At 44.7% G+C, this 19,636-nt stretch overlaps 1 protein-coding gene across 1 annotated transcript; it reads right to left on the bottom strand.

The window, feature by feature from the left end:
* Window positions 1-35: 35 nt before the first annotated feature.
* Stip1 (stress induced phosphoprotein 1) lies at window positions 36-18,602 on the bottom strand. Its single transcript, XM_032896469.1, has 14 exons — window positions 18,499-18,602; window positions 14,513-14,722; window positions 13,102-13,243; window positions 12,806-12,947; window positions 11,042-11,210; window positions 7,538-7,664; window positions 7,339-7,441; window positions 7,103-7,223; window positions 5,181-5,277; window positions 4,214-4,338; window positions 1,641-1,677; window positions 1,396-1,499; window positions 1,023-1,195; window positions 36-505 (listed from the first exon to the last, which is right to left on the bottom strand). Exons 1-14 carry the CDS (start codon window positions 18,505-18,507, stop codon window positions 433-435), a joined length of 1,632 nt encoding a protein of 543 aa, XP_032752360.1. The 5' UTR covers window positions 18,508-18,602; the 3' UTR covers window positions 36-432.
* Window positions 18,603-19,636: the final 1,034 nt, after the last annotated feature.

Here is a 19,636-nt window from a genome sequence, read left to right as displayed (position 1 = left end):
GTGTCTTAGGAGAAGAACATCACTGGAGACCAAAGCAACATATAACCACGCCTGACTGGCTTGTTTTATTGAGGGGGGACATGGGTAAGAACAAGTAAGACAGTTGGGACCCTAGGTTGGGAAGAATACCCTCCCCTCCCCGTATGCACCCACTGCCCCAAATAAAAAATAACCAACTATAGGGAAGCAGCTGAGACAGTGACGGGGAGGCTGGGAGTGGGCAGGGAAGGATATTCGGAATTGAGGGCAGCAGTGAAAAGACCATGCGTGTGCTGGGAGGGCCCGAGGTGGCGCTGGATGAGTCTGTCTTCCTTGTAGGCATGTATAAATATAAAGATAAGCCTTTCTTCTCCCCCCTCTGCCCAGTACTGCTTGCCACCGTCCCAGCTCGCCTTTCCTCATAGGCGAAGGGGAGAGGGGAAAAGCAAGTTATCACCGAATTGCGATCAGACCCACATCCATCAGCTTCTGGATCTTCTGTGCTATTACAGGATTCTTTAAGTGTCTAGGAGAAAAGATGTAGTTAACTGAAACTTGTTCTTAAGAGAGCAGCTATCTCCCTCCACCCAAGTTCCTTGGCTTGCAGAGCATTCTCAAAAGACCCTGTGCAGGCAAAGTCCTTTCACCAGGCAGGACAGGGAGAACCTGCCTATCCGACTGTATGTCTGCATAGCTGAAAGCCTAGCAACAGAAGCTTAGGCTATCAGACTAACAGGGAAAGAAAGTCCATAGGCTCTCTGTACCACCAGTGATTTCTGTTAAGACTGATACAATTTACGGCTAAAGAAATGGCCCACTGGTTATTGATGGAGAGATGACTCAGAACACTTACTGCACTCAGAGTGGCTCTCAACCCTCTGTATATCCAGTTCTGGGGGGGTCTGACACCCTCTTCTGTCCTATTCAAGCACCAGGCACACATACATATACGTAGGCAAAATGCTCATGAATGTAACCTAAATCATACATTGAAAGACTGACAAAATTCCCTCTAACTTCCCCAGCATCCCCACTCAACTTACTCGCTCAGAGCCTGGGGGTCCTTTTGCATCTGCTCCAGGATGAGCCTCATGGCTGGGTCACTCATTATCTGCTGTACCTCAGGGTCAGCCATGGCCCGCCGTTTCACATCCTCAGGGCTATCATGTCTGTTGTACTGTGCCATCATACAGCGTTGGTAACCATCTGCTGCTTCCTACATTCCAGAAAAGACCAAGGGAGGTGGGAGTCAACACTGTTTGGCTCACTGAGTAGCAGGCCCAAGACAACAGATCATTGACAAAGGGAAAAAAAGAGAGACAAGAAAAACTGAAACATCTGGGAAGAACATGAATGAATGACCACAGGAAACACCCAAAGGAAAACCAATGGCCTTGTGGGCCAATAGCAGCCCACCTTACAGCTGGAGTCCAGGTCTAATGCCTTCTGGTACACATCCATGGCTTTTGTATAGTCCTTCATGGCTTCCAGAGCAGCTGCTTTCCGTGTATAACCCTTGACTACAAACAAGATAGGTAAGGCACCAACTCAGTAGCTTCTGACTGAGACCCTCCTTTTCTGCCTACATGCTTTAAAGCCTTTAACCTTAATAATTTCTGGGGGCAAAATCAGGGCACAGGAGAAAAACAAAAATCACTTACTGAAGGTTGGCTCTAGCTGGATGCACTCTTCACAGTCCTAGAAAGGAAAAAAGTAATCAGGTTCTTTTCTCTCCAAGGTGCACAGCAGCCAGCTACTATGCCTTGACTCTGCTGTTCCTGTCAAATCCAGGCCCCTGGGTTCCTGGAGAGCAACTTAAAAGGAGAAAGATGGGCAAGAACAGCAGAAAGGACAGCTCCAGATAGATAACCAGCTCCTCAAAGCTGGTGCTATGGTCAACATGAATAGGTAGGACACTTCTACCTGAAAGCAAGCATACACTCACTGCCTTAAGACTTATGTTCCAAAGCCTTACACACTTTGGACAAGCAGAAAAATTGAAACAAACCATCTCTGGGTTCCAGACCAGCTAGGATTCCATGAGACTCTTAACTCGAAAAAGAAGACAGACAGCAAAGAACTGCTATATTCACGAATTGGCACCTAGTCCAATTGTTAGCAGAGAGGCTGCCTCTGGCCCAGATGGGAGTGAATGCAGAAACTTGCATCCCAACCTGGGAGAGCTCAGGTTGGAAGACTCTATTGTCTCCCCTCTTGGAGCTTGAGGAAGCCCATGCAAGAGGGGAGGAATTGTAGAAGCCATAGGGGCTGAAGATACCAGGAGATGCCAGAGGAATTAGCTAAGCACAGCTCATGAGGGCTCAAATTAACTGAAGTGGTAATCACAGAGCCTGCATGGGTCACATTAGGTCCTCTGCATATGTGATGGTTGTTGGTTTGGTGTTTTGGGGAGTCTGGTTCTCTTGCCTGCTCCTGGGACCCTTTTTCTCCTATTGGGTTGCCTTGCCCAGCCTTGATGTAAGGGTCTGTGCCTGGCTTTTACTCTCTTGTGCCATGTTTGGTGGATATCCTTGGGAAACTTATTCTTTTCTGTGGGGAGTTAATGGGGATGGGGGGACGAGACTGGGAGAAAAAGAGGGAAGAGAAACTACTGTTGAGATATATTATATGAGAGAATAATAAATAAAAACTAAAGAAAAAGCTTGGTGGTGATAATGCATGCCTTTAGTCCCAGAGCTTGAGAGACAGTACTATGCAGAGAAACCCCATCTCAGAAAAAAACCAAAACATAACAAAGAAACAACAACAAATATTGTAAGAATGTGCTTTTGTTTTAATCCCTGGTATGGGATGTGGGGCTGCTTCGGGACCATCTACAGCAGCTGACTATGATTTGCCTCACGTTCTAACAAAGGTGTGGTTGTTTTTTTTTTTTTTTTTTTTTCTATTCTTTTTTTCGGAGCTGGGGATTGAACACAGGGCCTTGCGCTTGCTAGGCAAGCGCTCTACCACTGAGTCAAATCCCCAACCCCCAAAGGTGTGGTTTTATCAGCGCAGATGGTTTCTACGATTGTGTGATGTCTGGAATTCTGGGAACTTTTCAGAGAGTATAGGTAATATAAACGCTGGGGTCCCCAATAGCTGGGGGGGTGGTAGTTGTTCAGGGTGGTTGGATAGGGTTTGTTAGCAGTCATGCTAAAGAAACAGAAGGAAAGAAATTAGATTCAGGAATCTCTCTTTTCTCCCCTCTGTCCTTTCTACCCTATCTGGTGATGGGGGTGAAATGGTGGGGATGATGATAAAGGGTGGGAAAAACGAATCCATAAAGTAGCAAAGACCAGCTACAATGTTACTTTCAGGCTACACCCCAAAGACTATGGTAGCAAAAGTAAAACTTGAAGCCAAGCAGGATGGCACACTTCTAATTTCAGTAAAGAGGCAAGGTGGGAGTTCAAATCTGAAGCTAGCCTGGGCTTATACTAGTGAGACCTTGCCAAAAAAACAAAATCAGGAGCTGATGAGCTGAGTCAAGGAAGCACAAGCTGCTGGCTGTTAACTTGCCACTCAAGAGGCTGAGGAATAAGAATTAAGAGTTTGAAGCCAGGGGTTGGGGATTTAGCTCAGTGGTAGAGCGCTTGCCTAGGAAGCGCAAGGCCCTGGGTTCGGTCCCCAGCTCCAAAAAAAAAAAGGGAGTTTGAAGCCAGTGTGAACTAGATAAACATAAAGAAAATATTATGAAAAATAGAAAAGGGGGCTAGACACGGCTTAGCAGTTAAGAATATCTATTGCTCTTACAAGGACCTGAGTTTAATTCCCAGCAACCAGTTGTAACTTGCAGCCACCCATAACTTATTTTAGGGGAGCCAACTCCCTCTTCTAACCTCTGAGGACAGGAAGTTACATATCTGGCACAAGTATATACAGTGCAGGCAAAATACATTAAAAAAGTAAATAAATAAAGGAGGAAAAACACTAAAAACAGGAAGGAAAAAGTCCCAGGAGATTTATAGACAGCACAGGAGCCATATAGGTTTATATAAATTCAACCACTGACTTTTAAGGACTGGGGGGATGGGGGTAGGGGGTGGGGAGTGGTCAGGCAGACACAAGCCTCTAACTTCTCACAAACACTACTACTGTCAACTTAGAATCTTAGTAAGAACATCAACCTGCTGAGAAAAGGAAAAGAAAAAGAGGTTTGGCTCCCTGCAAAAGGCTTATAGTAACTCCAGGTCTCACCTCAAGTAACCCCAGCAGAACTCCCAGGCCTCACCTTGAGTGCCAGCTGAAACTCCAGGAGCTTGGTGTAGCAGGCGGCTCGGTTGCTGTATAGTTTGGCATCTCTTGGGTTCCTTTTAATGGCTTCTGTATAGTGCTTCATGGCCTGGGGGTAGTCCCCTAGATAGTTACATAAAAATGGCTTCCATTAGCTCAGCTGCCTTGGAACTGCAGCTGCTCAGGCTACAGCCCTATCTCAGTCTCAAGAGCATTAAGACTGCCGCATGAACCACCCTGTCTAGCTAGCTAGGAAGGATTTGCTTCTGCTATTTTGTTTGTTTATTTGGCTTGAGACAGGTTTCTTCTGTGTAGATCAAGCTAGCCTCAAACTTGGTGTGGGCTACCACCACCCAACTGTTTCTGTTAATTTGAAACAGGGTTTCATTCTGTGCCTAGGGGTTCCGGAACCCCAGTGATCTGCCTTTCTTAGTCTCCCAACTGTTGGATTTACATACATGCACCCCCCACCAGGGGCTTATGTACAGCTTACCTAATATAGTTGATGTATTAAGATTCAACCCCAATTATCTCTCTCTCTCTCACACACACAGAGGTTTTTTTGTTTGTCTCACAGTACCATCAACTGGCCTGAACTCTTTTTTTGTCGACAAGCCTGGAGAACTGCCTCTGGGGTTCCTGCTTCATCCAGAATACTAGGATTAAAAATGCAAGCACCCCCTCCCAAAATTGGCAGAGTGGTAGTAGTAGTACATGTCTTTAATCCCAACACTCAGGAGGCAGAGGCAGATGGATTTGAGTTCCAAGACAGTAAGGGCTACACAGAGAAACCCTGTCTTGAAAAATTAACACCTTCCCCATGAGCCACAATGCTCAGCAAAAAGAAAACTTTTTTTTTACGACAGCCAAAAACTACCCTTCCCTCTCCTGCAAAGTATGTTGTCTTGCAAGCAGGCACAGGAAGCCACACACTGGAGTTGAGGCTTCCTGGACAGGGCTGGTACCTTTCTGGAAGCACTCATTGCCCTTATTCTTTTCCTCCAAAGCCAAATCAGGGTTGATATAAGCCAGTCGCTCTTGTTCCTTCAGAATTTTCTCTGCCTAAACAAACAAACAACAAAAATTATTATTAGCATAGTAATTTAAACATCTAAACACTGACTAGACTGAAAGGCCAAATTAGAATTAAAACCAAATTCTTTTTACATTTATTTGTGTGTGTATATACACTTACACACTCAGTGCCTCTGTGGAGATCAGAAACAACCTAAGTTGGTTCTCTTTAAGTTCCCTAGAACATGAGTTCTATGGATTGAACTCAGGTTGTCAGGCCTGGTGGCAAGCACACTAATCTGCTTTGCCCTTTGGGTGGCCCCTAATTATGACGGTGAGTTTCAGAGTTCTAGGGAAAGATTTTCATCTCATTCTTGGGCTGTTATCCAGTGGGGCACATAGGCACCATAAAAAGTATACTTTAAAAACATTTCTCCTTATCAAGGAACACTGTTAAAACAGAGTATTACTTGCATATATTTGATGCGAAGCCATGCCATACTTAGGTTGGATATGTAGCTTAGGGGGTAGAGTTGCCTTTTAACCAGTACTGTAAAACTCTGTTGTGGTAGCCTATACCTGTGATCTCAGCTGTCACAAGGTAGAGAGATGTAGGCAGAAGTATAAGGAGTTCAAGGTCATGGGAGGCCAACTTAGGCTTTGCAGCTTTGTCTACACTGTGGCATGTATCCAGTCCCAAACAAATAAGCATATAAAATGTAAAAACAAACAGAGCAACCCTATGACAGTAAACATAGCATAATATTTTTGGAGAGTTAGTGGGGGACTGGCTGGGATCCTTCACTATGCTACCCAGGCTGGTTCTGAACAATACTCCAGAGTCTTGTATTCCAGAGTAGCTCAGAATACAGTCATGTGCTGAGCCTGAAAAACCATTTTGTGAAATTACCCTCTGTGGTGGCTTGAATAAGAACAGCCCCAAAAAGTCTCATTTGAATGTTTAGTTGTAGGGTTGGGGGTGGGAGAATATATAAGCTATGGAACTGCTAATGAAGTGTGTAACTATGGGTGAACTTTAAGGTTTCAAAAGTCCATGCCAAGACCATTTGTCTATCTACAGATCTGGATGTAGCTCTCAGCTACTACTCCACTGCCTTTGTGCCTGCCACCATCTTCCACACAATGATAAGGAACTTAAACCTCTGAAACTGCTAGCAAGTCCCTCAGTTAAATGCTTTCTCTTGCTGGATATGCCTTTAATCCCAGTGCTTGGGAGGGAGAGACAGGCAGATCTCTGTGAATTAAGGCCAGCCTTAATTCTACAAATAGTCTACAGGATAGCCAGGTGGTTATACAAACAAATAGCAACCACCAACCAACTCCCATTCCCCCCACCCCCCAAAAAAGAAAGAAAATTTCTCTTGCTTTGGTCAGCAAAGAAAGAAAGAAAAGAAAAAAAGAAAAAAGAGAGAGAAAAGTTGCCCTGGTCATGTTGTCTCTTCATAGCAAGAGGAGTGAGCGCAAGACACTCCACTACATTATTTATTACAAATGGTACCACTCTGGCTACCAAAATAATGAGACTGGGCGTCATGGTTCAAGTCTATAATCCCAGCATTCAGATAGATGGATTATTCTGAGTTCCAGGCCACCCTGGTCTATACAGACTTTCAGGGAAGCCAGGGCTACATAACAGAGAGACCATGTAAACAATCCTTTTAAAAGCAGAAGAAAAAAAAATAGTTTAACAATATTAGAACCGTACTAATAGGCACAGAACATTTCCTACATGATATTACCAAGCAATAAGGCTAGAATCATTTAAATAGCATGCAAGCAAAAACACCAACACATTTTTTTAAAAAAAGGCACACAACAGACACAACAGCAGCTCTGTTCTTTTCAGACGCACCTGCTGGCACTTCTTGAGCACATCTGGGGTTCGGTGCTCTGCCAGAGACTTGTTGTAGAAATGGATAGCATCCTTGTACCTTTCTTCTTTGAAATAGGAATTGCCAATTCGAGCATAAGCTCTGAAGACAAGAAAGGGGAAAAGGAAGAGTCAGAAACAAGGTCAACGCTCAAAGAAAATACAAACTGATTATAAACAGGGTTTCAGGCCCCGACATGGTGGGTTCAGTGGCATACTTGGCGATCTGCCGGTAGTCCTCTCGGTTCTCTCTGCCTACTTCAATGGCCTTCTCACAGAGCTCCCGGCATTTGTTGTAGTCGCCCTTCTCAAAGTGCACAGCTGTCATGAAGGGTGAGACAGTCAAGACAAGACAGTCCTTGTTTCTTCCCTCAAGAGTGCCTAACAGCCCTCTTGCCCCTGGTTTCTAAGCCTCACCTGCTTGATTAGTTATGTAAGTCATATTGGTAGGGTCCAGCTCCTTGGCCTTGTCATAATGCTTCAGGGCCTTGTCAAAATCTTTCTTCTTGTAGGCATCATTTCCCAGTTCCTTTTCTTTCAGAGCCTATGGGGTTGGAGAAGGTGAGTGTTTAGCATCACTACTGAATGTCAGCAACAGCAGCAAAAGCATGCTCTGTCACAGGTATCGATTAGCACATGCCACCAACATTACACGAGGAAGTAAGTTCTCCCTCAAAAAGGCCTTTGTCCACTAGGCAGAGTCAAGTGAGTGTGGACTCAAGTGTACTTTATCTTCACTCCCAGACCCTGACTCCTTTTCCCATCTACTCTCTTGGATCTTTACCAGGCAGCAGAAGGCTTCTCTGAGAAGGAAATCCTCTCAACTCAAAGCAACTAAAGAAGATGGTATTATTTGGTGGCAGGTTTTTATGAGAGGCAGCCACAAGCTGGCTGTTGTGCCTATCTAGAGATCTTAGCTGTTAGGGAACAGCAGACACAGTAAGAGAATCAGAAAGGGCCAAAGGAACAGCAGGAGTCTTCAGAATCACTCTCTCCTCCCACACAGAGGCCTTTTTCCAGCTGAGACACCCTGAGCAACAACACTCACCCATTTAAGAGTACTAAATTTGGGAACAATCTGCTGTTCCTGACTATGAGAGGGGAACACAACTCTTCAGGCACATGTCTCCTGCACTGGAAGAGCGTTACCAAGTGGACACCCACCTGAAACCACATCCCATCAGGAGGCTTGCCTTGGACTGATGCAGATACCATGCCCTGATCACAGCAGGTACTACTACCCCTCACAATTCTATCTGCTCTACTCTGTGTCCATTTTCACTGCTGAAGTACTCTGATATTCTAGCATTACTAGGAAATGGCTTGTAAAGAGCATCATTCTCAAACACACACTTACAAACAAAACACAAGGTCTCCCTGTACAACAGACTTCTTCTACCTCACAATCCTCCTGTAGCCACAGGAATTCCTTCTGCTGTATCTTATATATCTATTAAAAAAAAAATGTTTCTGGGGGCTGGAAAACTGGATCAGCAATTAAGAAAGCACTTTTACTCTTGCAGAGGACCCAAGTTCAGTTCTTAGCACCCAATTGTGGTTCACAACTGTTCATTGTTAACTCCAGTCCTAGAGGATCCGACACCTTCCTGTGACTTCTATGGGCACTGACATTCATGTGGGGCAGATATATATATGCAAGAAAAACACTCATGGGGTTGGGGATTTAGCTCAGTGGTAGAGCGCTTGCCTAGCAAGCACAAGGCCCTGGGTTCGGTCCCCAGCTCGAAAAAACAAAAAAAAAAAAAAAAAAAAAAAAAAAAAAAAAAAAAAAAACCCCCGTAAAAAAAAAAAAAAGGAAAAAAAAGTCGGGGTTGGGGGAGGTCCAGGGGAAAAAGGGCAGGGAAAAAAAAACCCCCCCCCAAAAAAAAAAAAAAAAAAAAAAAAAAAAAAAAAAAAAAAAGTTGTTGCTACAAAAATTTCTTTTTCTTTGTTGCTGTTTATTTTGGTTCTAGGAGACTCGGTTTCTCTAGCCCTGGTTGTCCTGGAACTCGTTCTGTAGAACAGAATAGCCTCAAATTCAGAGATCTGCCTGCCTCTGCCCCCCAAATGCTGGGAGTAAAGGTGTGCACCACTGCCTAGCAGAGTTTGAGGCCAGTATGATCTATAGAAAAGTTCTAGGACACCTAGGTCTATACAAAGAAACACTATTGAAAATCAAACAAACTTACTTTAACTTTTTATTTTTTTTTTTTTTTTTTTTTTTTTTTTTTTTTTTTTTCCGGAGCTGGGGACCGAACCCAGGGCCTTGCGCGTCCTAGGCAAGCGCTCTACCACTGAGCTAAATCCCCAGCCCCTAACTTTTTATTTTTTTTAACTTTTAATCTTTTTATTTGTTAGGCGATTGAAAATCTTCCAGAGAACCAGGGTTCAATTTCCAGCACCACATGGCAGCTCACAGGTATCTATACAAGACATACATGCAAGCAAAACACCAATGCAGATATTAAAAAAAAAAAAAAAAACTTTTTATGTGTCTGAGTGTTTTACATGCACATATGTCTGATGCCCATAGAGAACAGAACAGGGTATGTCATTCCCTGTATCTGGAGTTAACAATACATCACCAAATGGGTGCTGGGAATCAGAACTAGGTACTCTGGAAGAACCGTTGGTATTCTTCTAATCTCCACCTAACTGTTGTGAAATATTCAGGTCTCTCCTAGGGCGCAGATCTCAATGATAGAAATCAGGATGTTAAGCTTGGCAGCAAATGCCTTTTCCTACTGAGCCATCTCACCGACCCTCTGATGTATTTTAACCATTTTTTTTCTTTCAGGCACAATTTCACTATTGTCCAGGCAGGTCTCAAAACACCTGTGGCTCAGGTGACCTCTGTTCTCAGTCCCTCAACAGTAGCAAGCTCAGCACATACCGAGTGCTCAAAATGGACTAGAGAGTCGGTCGGTCATTGGCAAAGTGCTCACCTAGCAGGCGCAGGGATCAGAATTCATTCCTCAGAATCCATGTAAATAAAGAATTAAACCATAGATAGCAGCCCTGGAGAGCTGGCTCAGCAGTTAAACAGTAATAGATGACCCACAATGATGTCTTAAAACCACCTATATAACCCCAGATCCAAAGATCTGACACCCTCTTTTAGCCTCCATGGGCACTAGGCATGAATATGGTAGTTTGAAAAGGTATGACCCCATGGATTCCTGTGTTTAAATGCCTGGCATAGGGATTGGCACTATTAAGAGGTGTGGCCTTGTTAGAAGTGTGTCACTGCGGTGGTGGGGCTTTGAGGTCTTAAATGCCCAAGCTCTGCCCAGTGTGAGACACCCTGTCTCCTCCTGGCTGCCTTCAGATCAAGATATCGAACTGTTGGCTCTTCCTGCACCATGTCTGCCTGAATGATGCCATGCCTCCTGCTCTCATAATGGACTAAACCTCTGAAACTGTAGGCGAGCCCCAATTAAATGCTTGACTTTTATAAGACATGCCTAGGTCATGATGTCTCTTCACAGCAATGGAAACACAAACTAAGATAAATGTGGTACATAGACATACATGGGGACAAAACACTCATAAAGTAAAAATAAAGTCCAGTATCTGGGAGGCAGAAACAGATAGATCTCTGAGTTTAAGGCCACCATGTTCTATAGTAAGACCCTATCTCAACACTAACAACCAACCAAACAAAACATAAAAACTTACTACAACAGTTGAGAGGAGAATCATCCTAAGTTTAAAGCCAGCCTGAGATGCAGAATAAAACGGTTTCTTTAAGTGTCAAACCCAGAGCTCCAAGCATTCCAGGCAGACATTCCAAAAATTGAAGTATACCCCTAGATTAAAACCATTTCTCAGCTACAGTCTGCAGTAATACCCATTTAACATTTATTTCTAATAGGTTTGGCAGTAGGTAAATGTGTGATAATTTAGGAGAAAAAACAAGACCTGTTTCTTATTCTCTGGAAGATCTTCTTCCATTGGTTCTGGCTTGGCCTCCTTTTTAGGAGGGGGTGGAGGTGGGGGTGTTGCTGCCTCTTCCTCTTCATCCATACTGCCCAGATCAACTCCAAGGAGGACACTGAGAGTAGTCATGACCCGGGGATCTTGGAGTTTCCTAGATTGGTCAAAAGAAAGGGCTTTACAGTTAAGAAGGCATGCTGTTCTTTCCAGAGACTCAAGTTCTGATCCTAACACTCATGCTTAGCAACTCCCAACCTCCTGAAACTCTAGCTCAAGGGGATCCAACAACTCTGGTCTCCTTAGGCACCCAAACTCACATGCACATTCCCATATAGACAAGCACATATAACTTAAAATAATAAAAACAAAAATTTCAAGCTAGGAATGTTAGCATATATCTTTACTACTAGCACTTCAGTGGCAGGCAGATCCCTGAGTTCATGGATGGCCAGGGCGACTACACAGAGAAACCATCTCAGAACAAATAAAAGTTAAAATAAGTAAGTAAATAAAGTATTTTCAGAGAGAAATGAAGGCTTGGAGAGATGCTTCAAAAAATTAAGAAGGTGGGCTAAAGAGATGGCTCATGAGTTAAGAGCACTGATTGCTCTTCCAAAGGTCCTGAGTTCAATTCCCAGCAACCACATGGCTCACAACCATCTGTAATGGGTTCTGATGCCCTCTTTTGGTGTGTCTGAAGACAGCTACAGGTACTCATATATAAAATAAACCTTAAAAAACAAACAAACAAACAAACAAACAACCCCAAAACTCAGAACTCAGGAATTCCTGGGACTCTATCATAAAGGCCAGGATTCAGATCCCAGCACCCATATCGGGTAGCTCACAAATACTGTAACCCTTAAGATAGGGAAAACAAAACAAACAAAACCACACAAACAAAACAAATCAAAAAACAAGCATTTTTAAAAAAGCCAGCCAAGTCAGCTGCGATGGTGCATCCCTTCATTTTGGCACTTAAAAGAGGCAGAGGGGGTTGGGGATTTAACTCAGTGGTAGAGCGATTGGGCCCTAGGTTTGGTCCTTGCTCCGAGAAAAAAAAAAAAAAGAGAGGCAGAGGCAGGTGGATCTTTGTTCTGAGTTTGAGGCTGGCCTGATGTAGTGAGTTCCAGAACAACCAGGGTAATGAAGAAAAACTCTCAAAAATCAACAAAAAGCAAGAAACTCATCCAAGTAGCTGGAATTTGAGATGTGTACTACACCAAGGCTGGCGTCTACAACTGCTCCTTACCTGTGCACTTATTAACAGATTTCTGTAAGTAGAAGATGATCCTTACCTACCAACAGGATTAAAGCTCGGAGAGAGAACATTTGCCCAGCATGGGCAAGGGCCAGGGTTTGATCCTCACAGTTACAAAAATAAGCAAAGCTAGAACTCCAGGAGAGGCAGAGTTAGAAGTAACATTTCTGAGTGTTTTGCAATTACAAGCTACCCAACATTTTTTAAAAAGATGTAATTATTTATTTTACGCATGAGTACACTGTTGCTGTCTTCAGACACACCAGAAGAGGACATCAGATTCCATTACAGATGGTTGTGAGCCATCATGTGGTTGCTGGGAATTGAACTCAGGGCCTCTGGAAGAGCAGTCAGTGCTCTTAACCCCTGAGCCATCTCTCCAGTCCCTGACATTTTTTTTTTTTAATTATTAATACAAATTACAAAACCTGTCCTACTCAGTGTTCCATATCAGAGAGCTTCTGTTAATTCCTGTTGCCTCTACTTACGTGCCCAGGTCTGAAGGCTTGTTCTGTAGCTGCTCTATGAGTTCCCTGTAGGTGGGGTCACTGAGCAGTGTCCTTGTCCTGGGATCATTCTCTAACTTCTGGTACAGATTAGGCAAGTTGAAAGGATTCATAAATTTCCTCTCTGTCCAAATGAAAGTACATTAGTATGAAATGTTAATTTCAGTCTCCACAATATCAAACATACCCCACCTACCACCTATGTTCACTTTGGGGAGGACAGCATTGTTTTAAAAATTAATCCCATTACATGAAAGAAAATGCGAGTGAGTACCCACCTGCCAACCTGGCCTCCATGTTCTGCAAGCCTTCCTTAAGCTGGAGATTATTGGCTTCATGTTTTAAACCTTCTTCATAGGTTCGTTTGGCTTCTTCAAACCGGTTTAAGAACTCAAGGGCTGCTGCTTTTCTTGAATAACCCTGAACAGCCCCAAAATTATAGTAAATAGTGGTCATGCAGGGGGCTGGGGATTTAGCTCAGTGGTAGAGCGCCCTAGGAAGCGCAAGGCCCTGTTCGGTCCCCAGCTCCAAAAAAAAAAAAGAAAAAAAAAAAAAAAAAAAAAAAAAAAAAAATAGTGGTCATGCAGAAGTAAATTCAGATCAACTCAAAGAGTTTATTAGTGTTTTGTTTTTATACATTTAATGCATAAGGGTGTTCTTCCTGCATGTGTATCTGTGCAACGTGTATGCCTAGTGCCTACAAAGACCAGAAGACAGCACTGGGTTCCCTGAGACTGGAGTTAAAAGACAGTTGTCATCCACCATATAGATGCTGAAAATTATGCCCAGGTCCTCTGGAAGAGCTACCAGTGACGTAAAAATGGAGTCATCTCACCAGCCCTTCCTTTTTTCCTAAGATTGGGTCTCATGTAGCTGTGGGTGGTCTCAAATTCCACCTGTCTCTACTTTCCAAATGTTGGGACTAAGGGCATATGCTACTCTGGTTGGCCCTCCTGCCATGTATTTTTTAGACCCAAATGATACTCACATGAAGGCCAACCAGCAAGTAGGGAAAGGATACAACACCAACGCTGATACTAAAAGAATCCAGACAAGGGGTTGGGGATTTAGCTCAGTGGTAGAGCGCTTGCTTAGCAAGTGCAAGGCCCTGGGTTAGATCCCCAGCTCCGAAAAAAAAAAAAAAAGAAAAAGAAAAAAAAAAAAAAAAAAAAAAAAAAAAAAAAGAATCCAGACAAAGGTGCATAAATCTCCATTTAATTCTTTACTATAAACAAAAAATTTAATTATTAATATTTAATTTATTAAATAAACATAAAATAAAACCTGTTTTACAACTGATAACAAACTTGGAGAATTAAGTGTTTCCTTCAAGGGGTACCTTCAGAGAGGGTAGACAGATAGGTCTTTTTTTTTTTTAAAGACCTTTTTATTCATTTTTATTATATTTAAGTACACTGTAGCTGTCTTCAGATACACCAGAAGAGGGCATCAGATCTCTTTACAGATGGTTGTGAGCCACCATGTGGTTGCTGGGAATTGAACTCAGGACCTCTGGAAGAGTAGTCGGGTGCTCTTAACCGCTGAGCCATCTCTCCAGCCCCCGACAGATAGGTCTTAAGGAGCAACCTAAAGCCAACTAGACAGGTCAGGAGGGCCTGCTAATTGAAAACGACAGACAAGAATCAAAGTTCTTAGGAAAACTGTACAGAGTGTAACTCTTCCACTTACCTTGCCCCAGTCAGGCTTCAGGTCAACAGTCTTGCAACCGTCCTCATACGCCTTCTGGTAGTCTCCTTTCTTGGCATAGGCTGCAGAGCGATTGCTATAGAGCACATGGTTCTGAGGATCTAGTTTAATTGCCTCAGAGTAGCACTGTAAGGCATCATCAATGTTCCCAGCACTCAGGGCCTTATTGCCCTTCTCCTTTAGCTCATTCACCTGAGGAGGGAAAAGTATACAGCCTCATTCTATAGAACTGAATTCTCCTCCCTAGGTGTTAGATATTCTTATTCTTCCTAAGTATCAACTTGGCCACTACTGATCAAAAAGAGAAAAATGCTATTCCATCCATGTTGTCCTATACCTCTGAAAACTAGCAGGGAAACAAAGCGGAGGCATCAAGACTTCTTTGTCCTCCACTGGCAGAGAATTCAGCCCCTCCAGTGCAAACTGGCTACTTTGAAAAGCAAATTCACTTGTCAAAGATCTGAATCATAGTAGCTGGAGATGGCTCAGTGGTTAAGATGACTGCTCTTCCAGGAGACCTGGGTTCAATTCCCAGCACCCACATAGCTGCTCGTGCCTATCTGTAACTCCAATTTCAGGACTTCTGATACCCTCATACAGATATACATGCATGCAGGCAAAAGACCAATTAACACAAAACTAAAAAACAAACAAACAAATAAATAAAATCTGAGTGTAGGAAGAGCTGAGCATGCTCAGATACATGACCGAGCAGACACATGGTGGCACACACACATATACACTCCCAGGACTTAGAAGGCTCAGGCTGAAGGAATCTGAGTTCTAGGCTATACAGAAACCACTCTCTCGTTGTCCTCTAAAGGCCATATGTGCACATCTACATGCACACATCACGTATACACATGCTCTAGAAGCTTCAGAATAAGAGGATCCTGTTCCTCTATGTTCATTACAGCTCTACTGCTATTTCCCATTATTAGCAAGAGCTGAAAAGGACTTACTGTGCAACCTTTAAGGGTTGAGCTAGTCTCCACCAAGTTCCTGCCATGTTTTACTATTACTCTATCAGGAAGAAGATGAAGACAAATATCATCCAATCCCATTCTCTCCATTTCCAAGGAGCTTCATAAAGTGAATGAGACTTTGCTTAAGCAGAGTGCTGACTTTCCCCAAAGTCACCACAAAGCCACACCCCTAGCCTTTCCCTCCACTTAATGCGTTGGGACAGGGTCTCAGGTTAACTTCAAAGGCTAGCCTTGAACATGAGATCTTCCTGTTCTAGTCTCCCACTAGTTGAGATTAGAGGTCTAAATGCTTTTCTCTTCATTATCTGTGTATGTGTGTATAAAGGGTTTTTCTTGGCCATGTTGACCTACAGAAGGTCAAGAACTTCACACTGCAAAGCAGTGGTAGCCCACGCCTTGGTAGGCAGAAGCAGACAATCTCTGAGTTGCAGGCCAACCTGAGTTTCAGGATATCCAGGGCAAAAACTGCATATATAAGCTAGCTATGGGAAAAAAAACAGCTTCACAGCACACCACTACTGACTTTCCAAGACAGGGTTTCTGTGTGTAGCCCTGGCTGTCCTCGTACTCAGGGATCTGCCAGCTTCCACTTCCGCCTCCCTCCCAAATACTCAGATTAAAACTACCACAGGCTAGCAGCTCTCTTTTAAAGCCAAGCAAAGAGTGAACACTAGTGGAGTAGGATGTATACTTATGTCACTGGGATGTAACTCACTTGAAGCACCAGGCTGGATACCAGCACCAAGCACAGTGACATACACCTATTATTATTTCAGGACTTATAAAGTGGAAGCAGGAGAATAAGGAGGTCATCTCTTGGCTATATACATTAAATGTGAGGCCAGCAAGACCAAACCACTGAGTCAAACTGTACTGAAATTATTACAGCACCTATTATGAAACTATTATCTACTTATGATTGACAAGACTGACACAGAATTTTTCTTTCAGATGCTTTTAGAATCCCAAGGCACACCAATCAGAAATTTCCATTGGTCTGGGTTTGCTCTGTAACTCCAACACTTAGAAGCAGGGACCCTGTTCTCAGGGAAGGAGGATGACGGGCAAGAAGTAAAGGAAAGACATGAAACTGCCAAATGCCATTCCTTTACAGGAAGGCCAAGGGAGAAAAAGCACACAGTACACAAATAAAAACTCATTTGTGTTTGCAGTCAGGGTCTCTTTACTGATAGCTGACCTTGTAACTCCACTATGTAGACAAAGCTGTAGATCTGTTTGCCTCTGCTTTCCAAGTGTTGGGATTAAAGACCTGTGCTACCACACCGGGCATTAAAAATGTTTTGGGTTTTTTGTTTTTTTTTTTTTTGGAGCTGGGGACCAAACCCAGGACCTTAAGCGCTCTACCACTGAGCCAAATTCCCAACCCCTTGGTTTTTTTTTGAGACAGGACCTCATACGAAACTCTGGCTGTCCGGTTACTTACTCAGAGATCAGTCTGCCTCTTCCTCAGGAGTGCTAAACTTCACTGCATGCACAACCATGCCTAGCAAAAATAAATCTTAAAAATGTAAACTACAAGTCACTGTAGGAGTTACCTGAAAGTTCTTTCAATGTACAATTTTCAATATTCAAATTTATTTGTGTGTCAGCTAGTGCACAGGGCAGAAGTTGGGAGTCAGGGTTTCTTCCTCTAATGCTCTCCACCTTACTGAGATAGGATCTCTCAAAGAACCTGGAGCTCACAGACTGAGATCCTCCAATCTCCCCTCCTCCCTACGTTTTAGTGGGTACTAAGAATCTGAACTCAAGTCTTCATTCTTATACGTCCTTACCAACTGAACCATCTCTAATCTAAGCCCAACACTGAAATCTTATTTTGCAGTCCTGGGCTCAGCCATTCACTTACTATCTACATGAACACTTGCACACTTGTACAATGGCTGGCAGGATTTTTTTTCCCCTGAGGAGGTTGGGGAGGATGGCTGTGGTAGACCATAGTTCTGAATTCTCCAGGCCCTGGGTTTGATCCCTAGCACCACACACTAAATAAATGAATGAATGATAAAGGAAAACAACTAACTCCTTTTTGTTTTAACAGAGCAAGGTGCTGCTTATTCCAAAAAGCGTTTCTCTTGTCTGTACTGCAGCCTACCTATCTCAGTTACAACTTAATTACTCCAAGGGTACAAAAAAGTTAATTAACCTCTCATTTAGTCTTACTAACAAGCAGAGAGGCCCCATGGTCCCTCACAGTGGCTCTTCCAGAACAAAAGGTTTCACTTTATCCATCACAGTAAAAGTAGTAAGCTGTGCTCTTTTTTTCTGTGTTTGGCTGAATCACAATGGTTCAATGACAGCTTCCAAGGTAACAAAACCTCTCCAGGCCTCACAGATGCAGGCCACTGTGGCCTGAGCTAAGTCACCAAGGTAAGGACAGCAGGTTTGCCTCTGTGCCCCAGATGCTGAGCGGAAGAGGCAGGCAGGGACTTCTAGCTCCTCACTATCGGCTCCCAACTGTCTAAAATCACTAAATCCTGTGTTATTGGGAACGGAATTTCCAAGGGTCAGATCCTCAGTCACCCTACAGTCACCAAGAAAAAAGGGGGGAGGGGCGACATATGTATCTGGAGCCTCAGGGAGACTCGATGACACTATCCGCGCCCGCCTTCTGTGCACAGTCGCGCGGGCCCCTTTCCCGGGCGCAAAGAGATGCCGTGTACCCCGAAGGCTGCCGAGGTGATCGGTCACCGGATCCCTCCAAGTTTGCAGCGGCCGGCCGGGGCCTCCCCGCGCTGAGGCAGCCCCGCACCCAGAAGCCTCGGGGCCCGGCCGCGGCCAGGCCTGTTCCCGCTCCACTCGGCGGGTCGCGGGGGCGACGGGCGCTCGCCATTCTCCCTTCACACGCCCGACCGCGGCCCTCACGCCCGCGCCTCGGCCGCGTGGCCAGGCCCCCGACCACTTGCTTCTCCCCGCCAACAGGCCTGCGTTGCCCCGGAGCCCCGGCCGCCCCTCCCCCTTCACCTGCTCCATAGCCTGGCCCGGAACCCCGTTGAATCGAATTCGTCCGCTCCGCGTTCCCAACCGCACGCGCCGCCTTCTGGAACCTACTAGAAGCTGCCGGGACCCCCAGGTTACCGCCCCTTCCTCGCCTGCTCACTGGTTGAGCTGTCCAGGAGGCTCTGTGCGCCTCTACTATTGGATTAAAGTCCAGTCAATCATCATAACTTCTCTTTCATTGGTTTTCTGTGGGTCTTCTCTTTAGCCCTGCCTCCTCTGCACCTCGGAATTGGACGATCCGAGACGAGCCCCGCCCATTTCAGGGCTGGGCTAACTGAGGGAGAACCGGGCCTTGACGACACCGATTGGTTGCTGAGTCCGTCAATTATAGCTGACCTGGCCGCGCCCATTGGTCCTGTTCTTTCTGGAAATTTCCACAACTCTCATTGGGCTGAAGGCCTCCTAGACGGAACCGCCTTTCAGAGAAGAAATTCAATTGGGTGGATGGGTGGGGAGAAATTGGTCATACTTGGCGCTGATTGGTTTAGGCCGCTGCCCTGTAAGGGGGTGCTCGGCTGGTGGTTCGTGGGAGTTGAGCATCTGGCCGGGTGTCGCTGAGGCTTTTAACTACAGCGATATAAACTGTTCTCCGGTGTTGGCCCGCGCTTCCTTACATCGCGTCTGTTAGGCCCGGAATATTCCCAAAATGTTGTGGGCCACAGCGAGCCTTTGCTGAATTTTTCCAAAATGCTGCGGGCCAGGACAGGCCTCCGCTTTCCCGGCCGTGTCCCGGCTGACCTGCCACTTGTCCTTAGTGGAGCTACACTCTCTGAACTCAGTTGCAAGCTTTGATCACCGCGGCCTGCCAGCAGAAATGCTACATTGGTTACAGGCTTAGCGTGTAGTTTATGAAACAACAGAGACTGATCAGGAGTCTGGACAGGGCTTGGATGAGGAACCTGGGCTCTGTGTTACCCTGTCTGTGCCAGTAGCGCCAATGCACACCCTCTCCATCTGGTTACCCCTTACCTAGTTCTTTCTCCTGCCTCGCTTAAGATCAGAGGAAATGAGCGGTGGTGGCATACAGGACTCAGGAAGCAGAGGCAGGCGGATCTCTGAGGCTAGCCTGGTCTACATAGTGAGGTCTAGGATAGCCAGAGCT

This window comes from Rattus rattus, chromosome 2, assembly GCF_011064425.1.
Source record: "Rattus rattus isolate New Zealand chromosome 2, Rrattus_CSIRO_v1, whole genome shotgun sequence".
NCBI lineage: Eukaryota > Metazoa > Chordata > Mammalia > Rodentia > Muridae > Rattus > Rattus rattus.
The sequence above is the reverse complement of the archived record's forward strand: the minus strand, read 5'-3'. Positions and strand labels throughout refer to the sequence as shown.

Bases quoted from the DNA above. Each gene is read 5' to 3' on its own strand.
- Stip1 (XM_032896469.1), bottom strand. The intron at 7,665-11,041 runs GTCTTGTTTTTT...CCAACCCCATAG, and splicing joins TTCCAGAGAATAAGAAACAG to GCTCTGAAAGAAAAGGAACT. The intron at 1,196-1,395 runs GTGGGCTGCTAT...TCTGGAATGTAG, and splicing joins ACCTGGACTCCAGCTGTAAG to GAAGCAGCAGATGGTTACCA.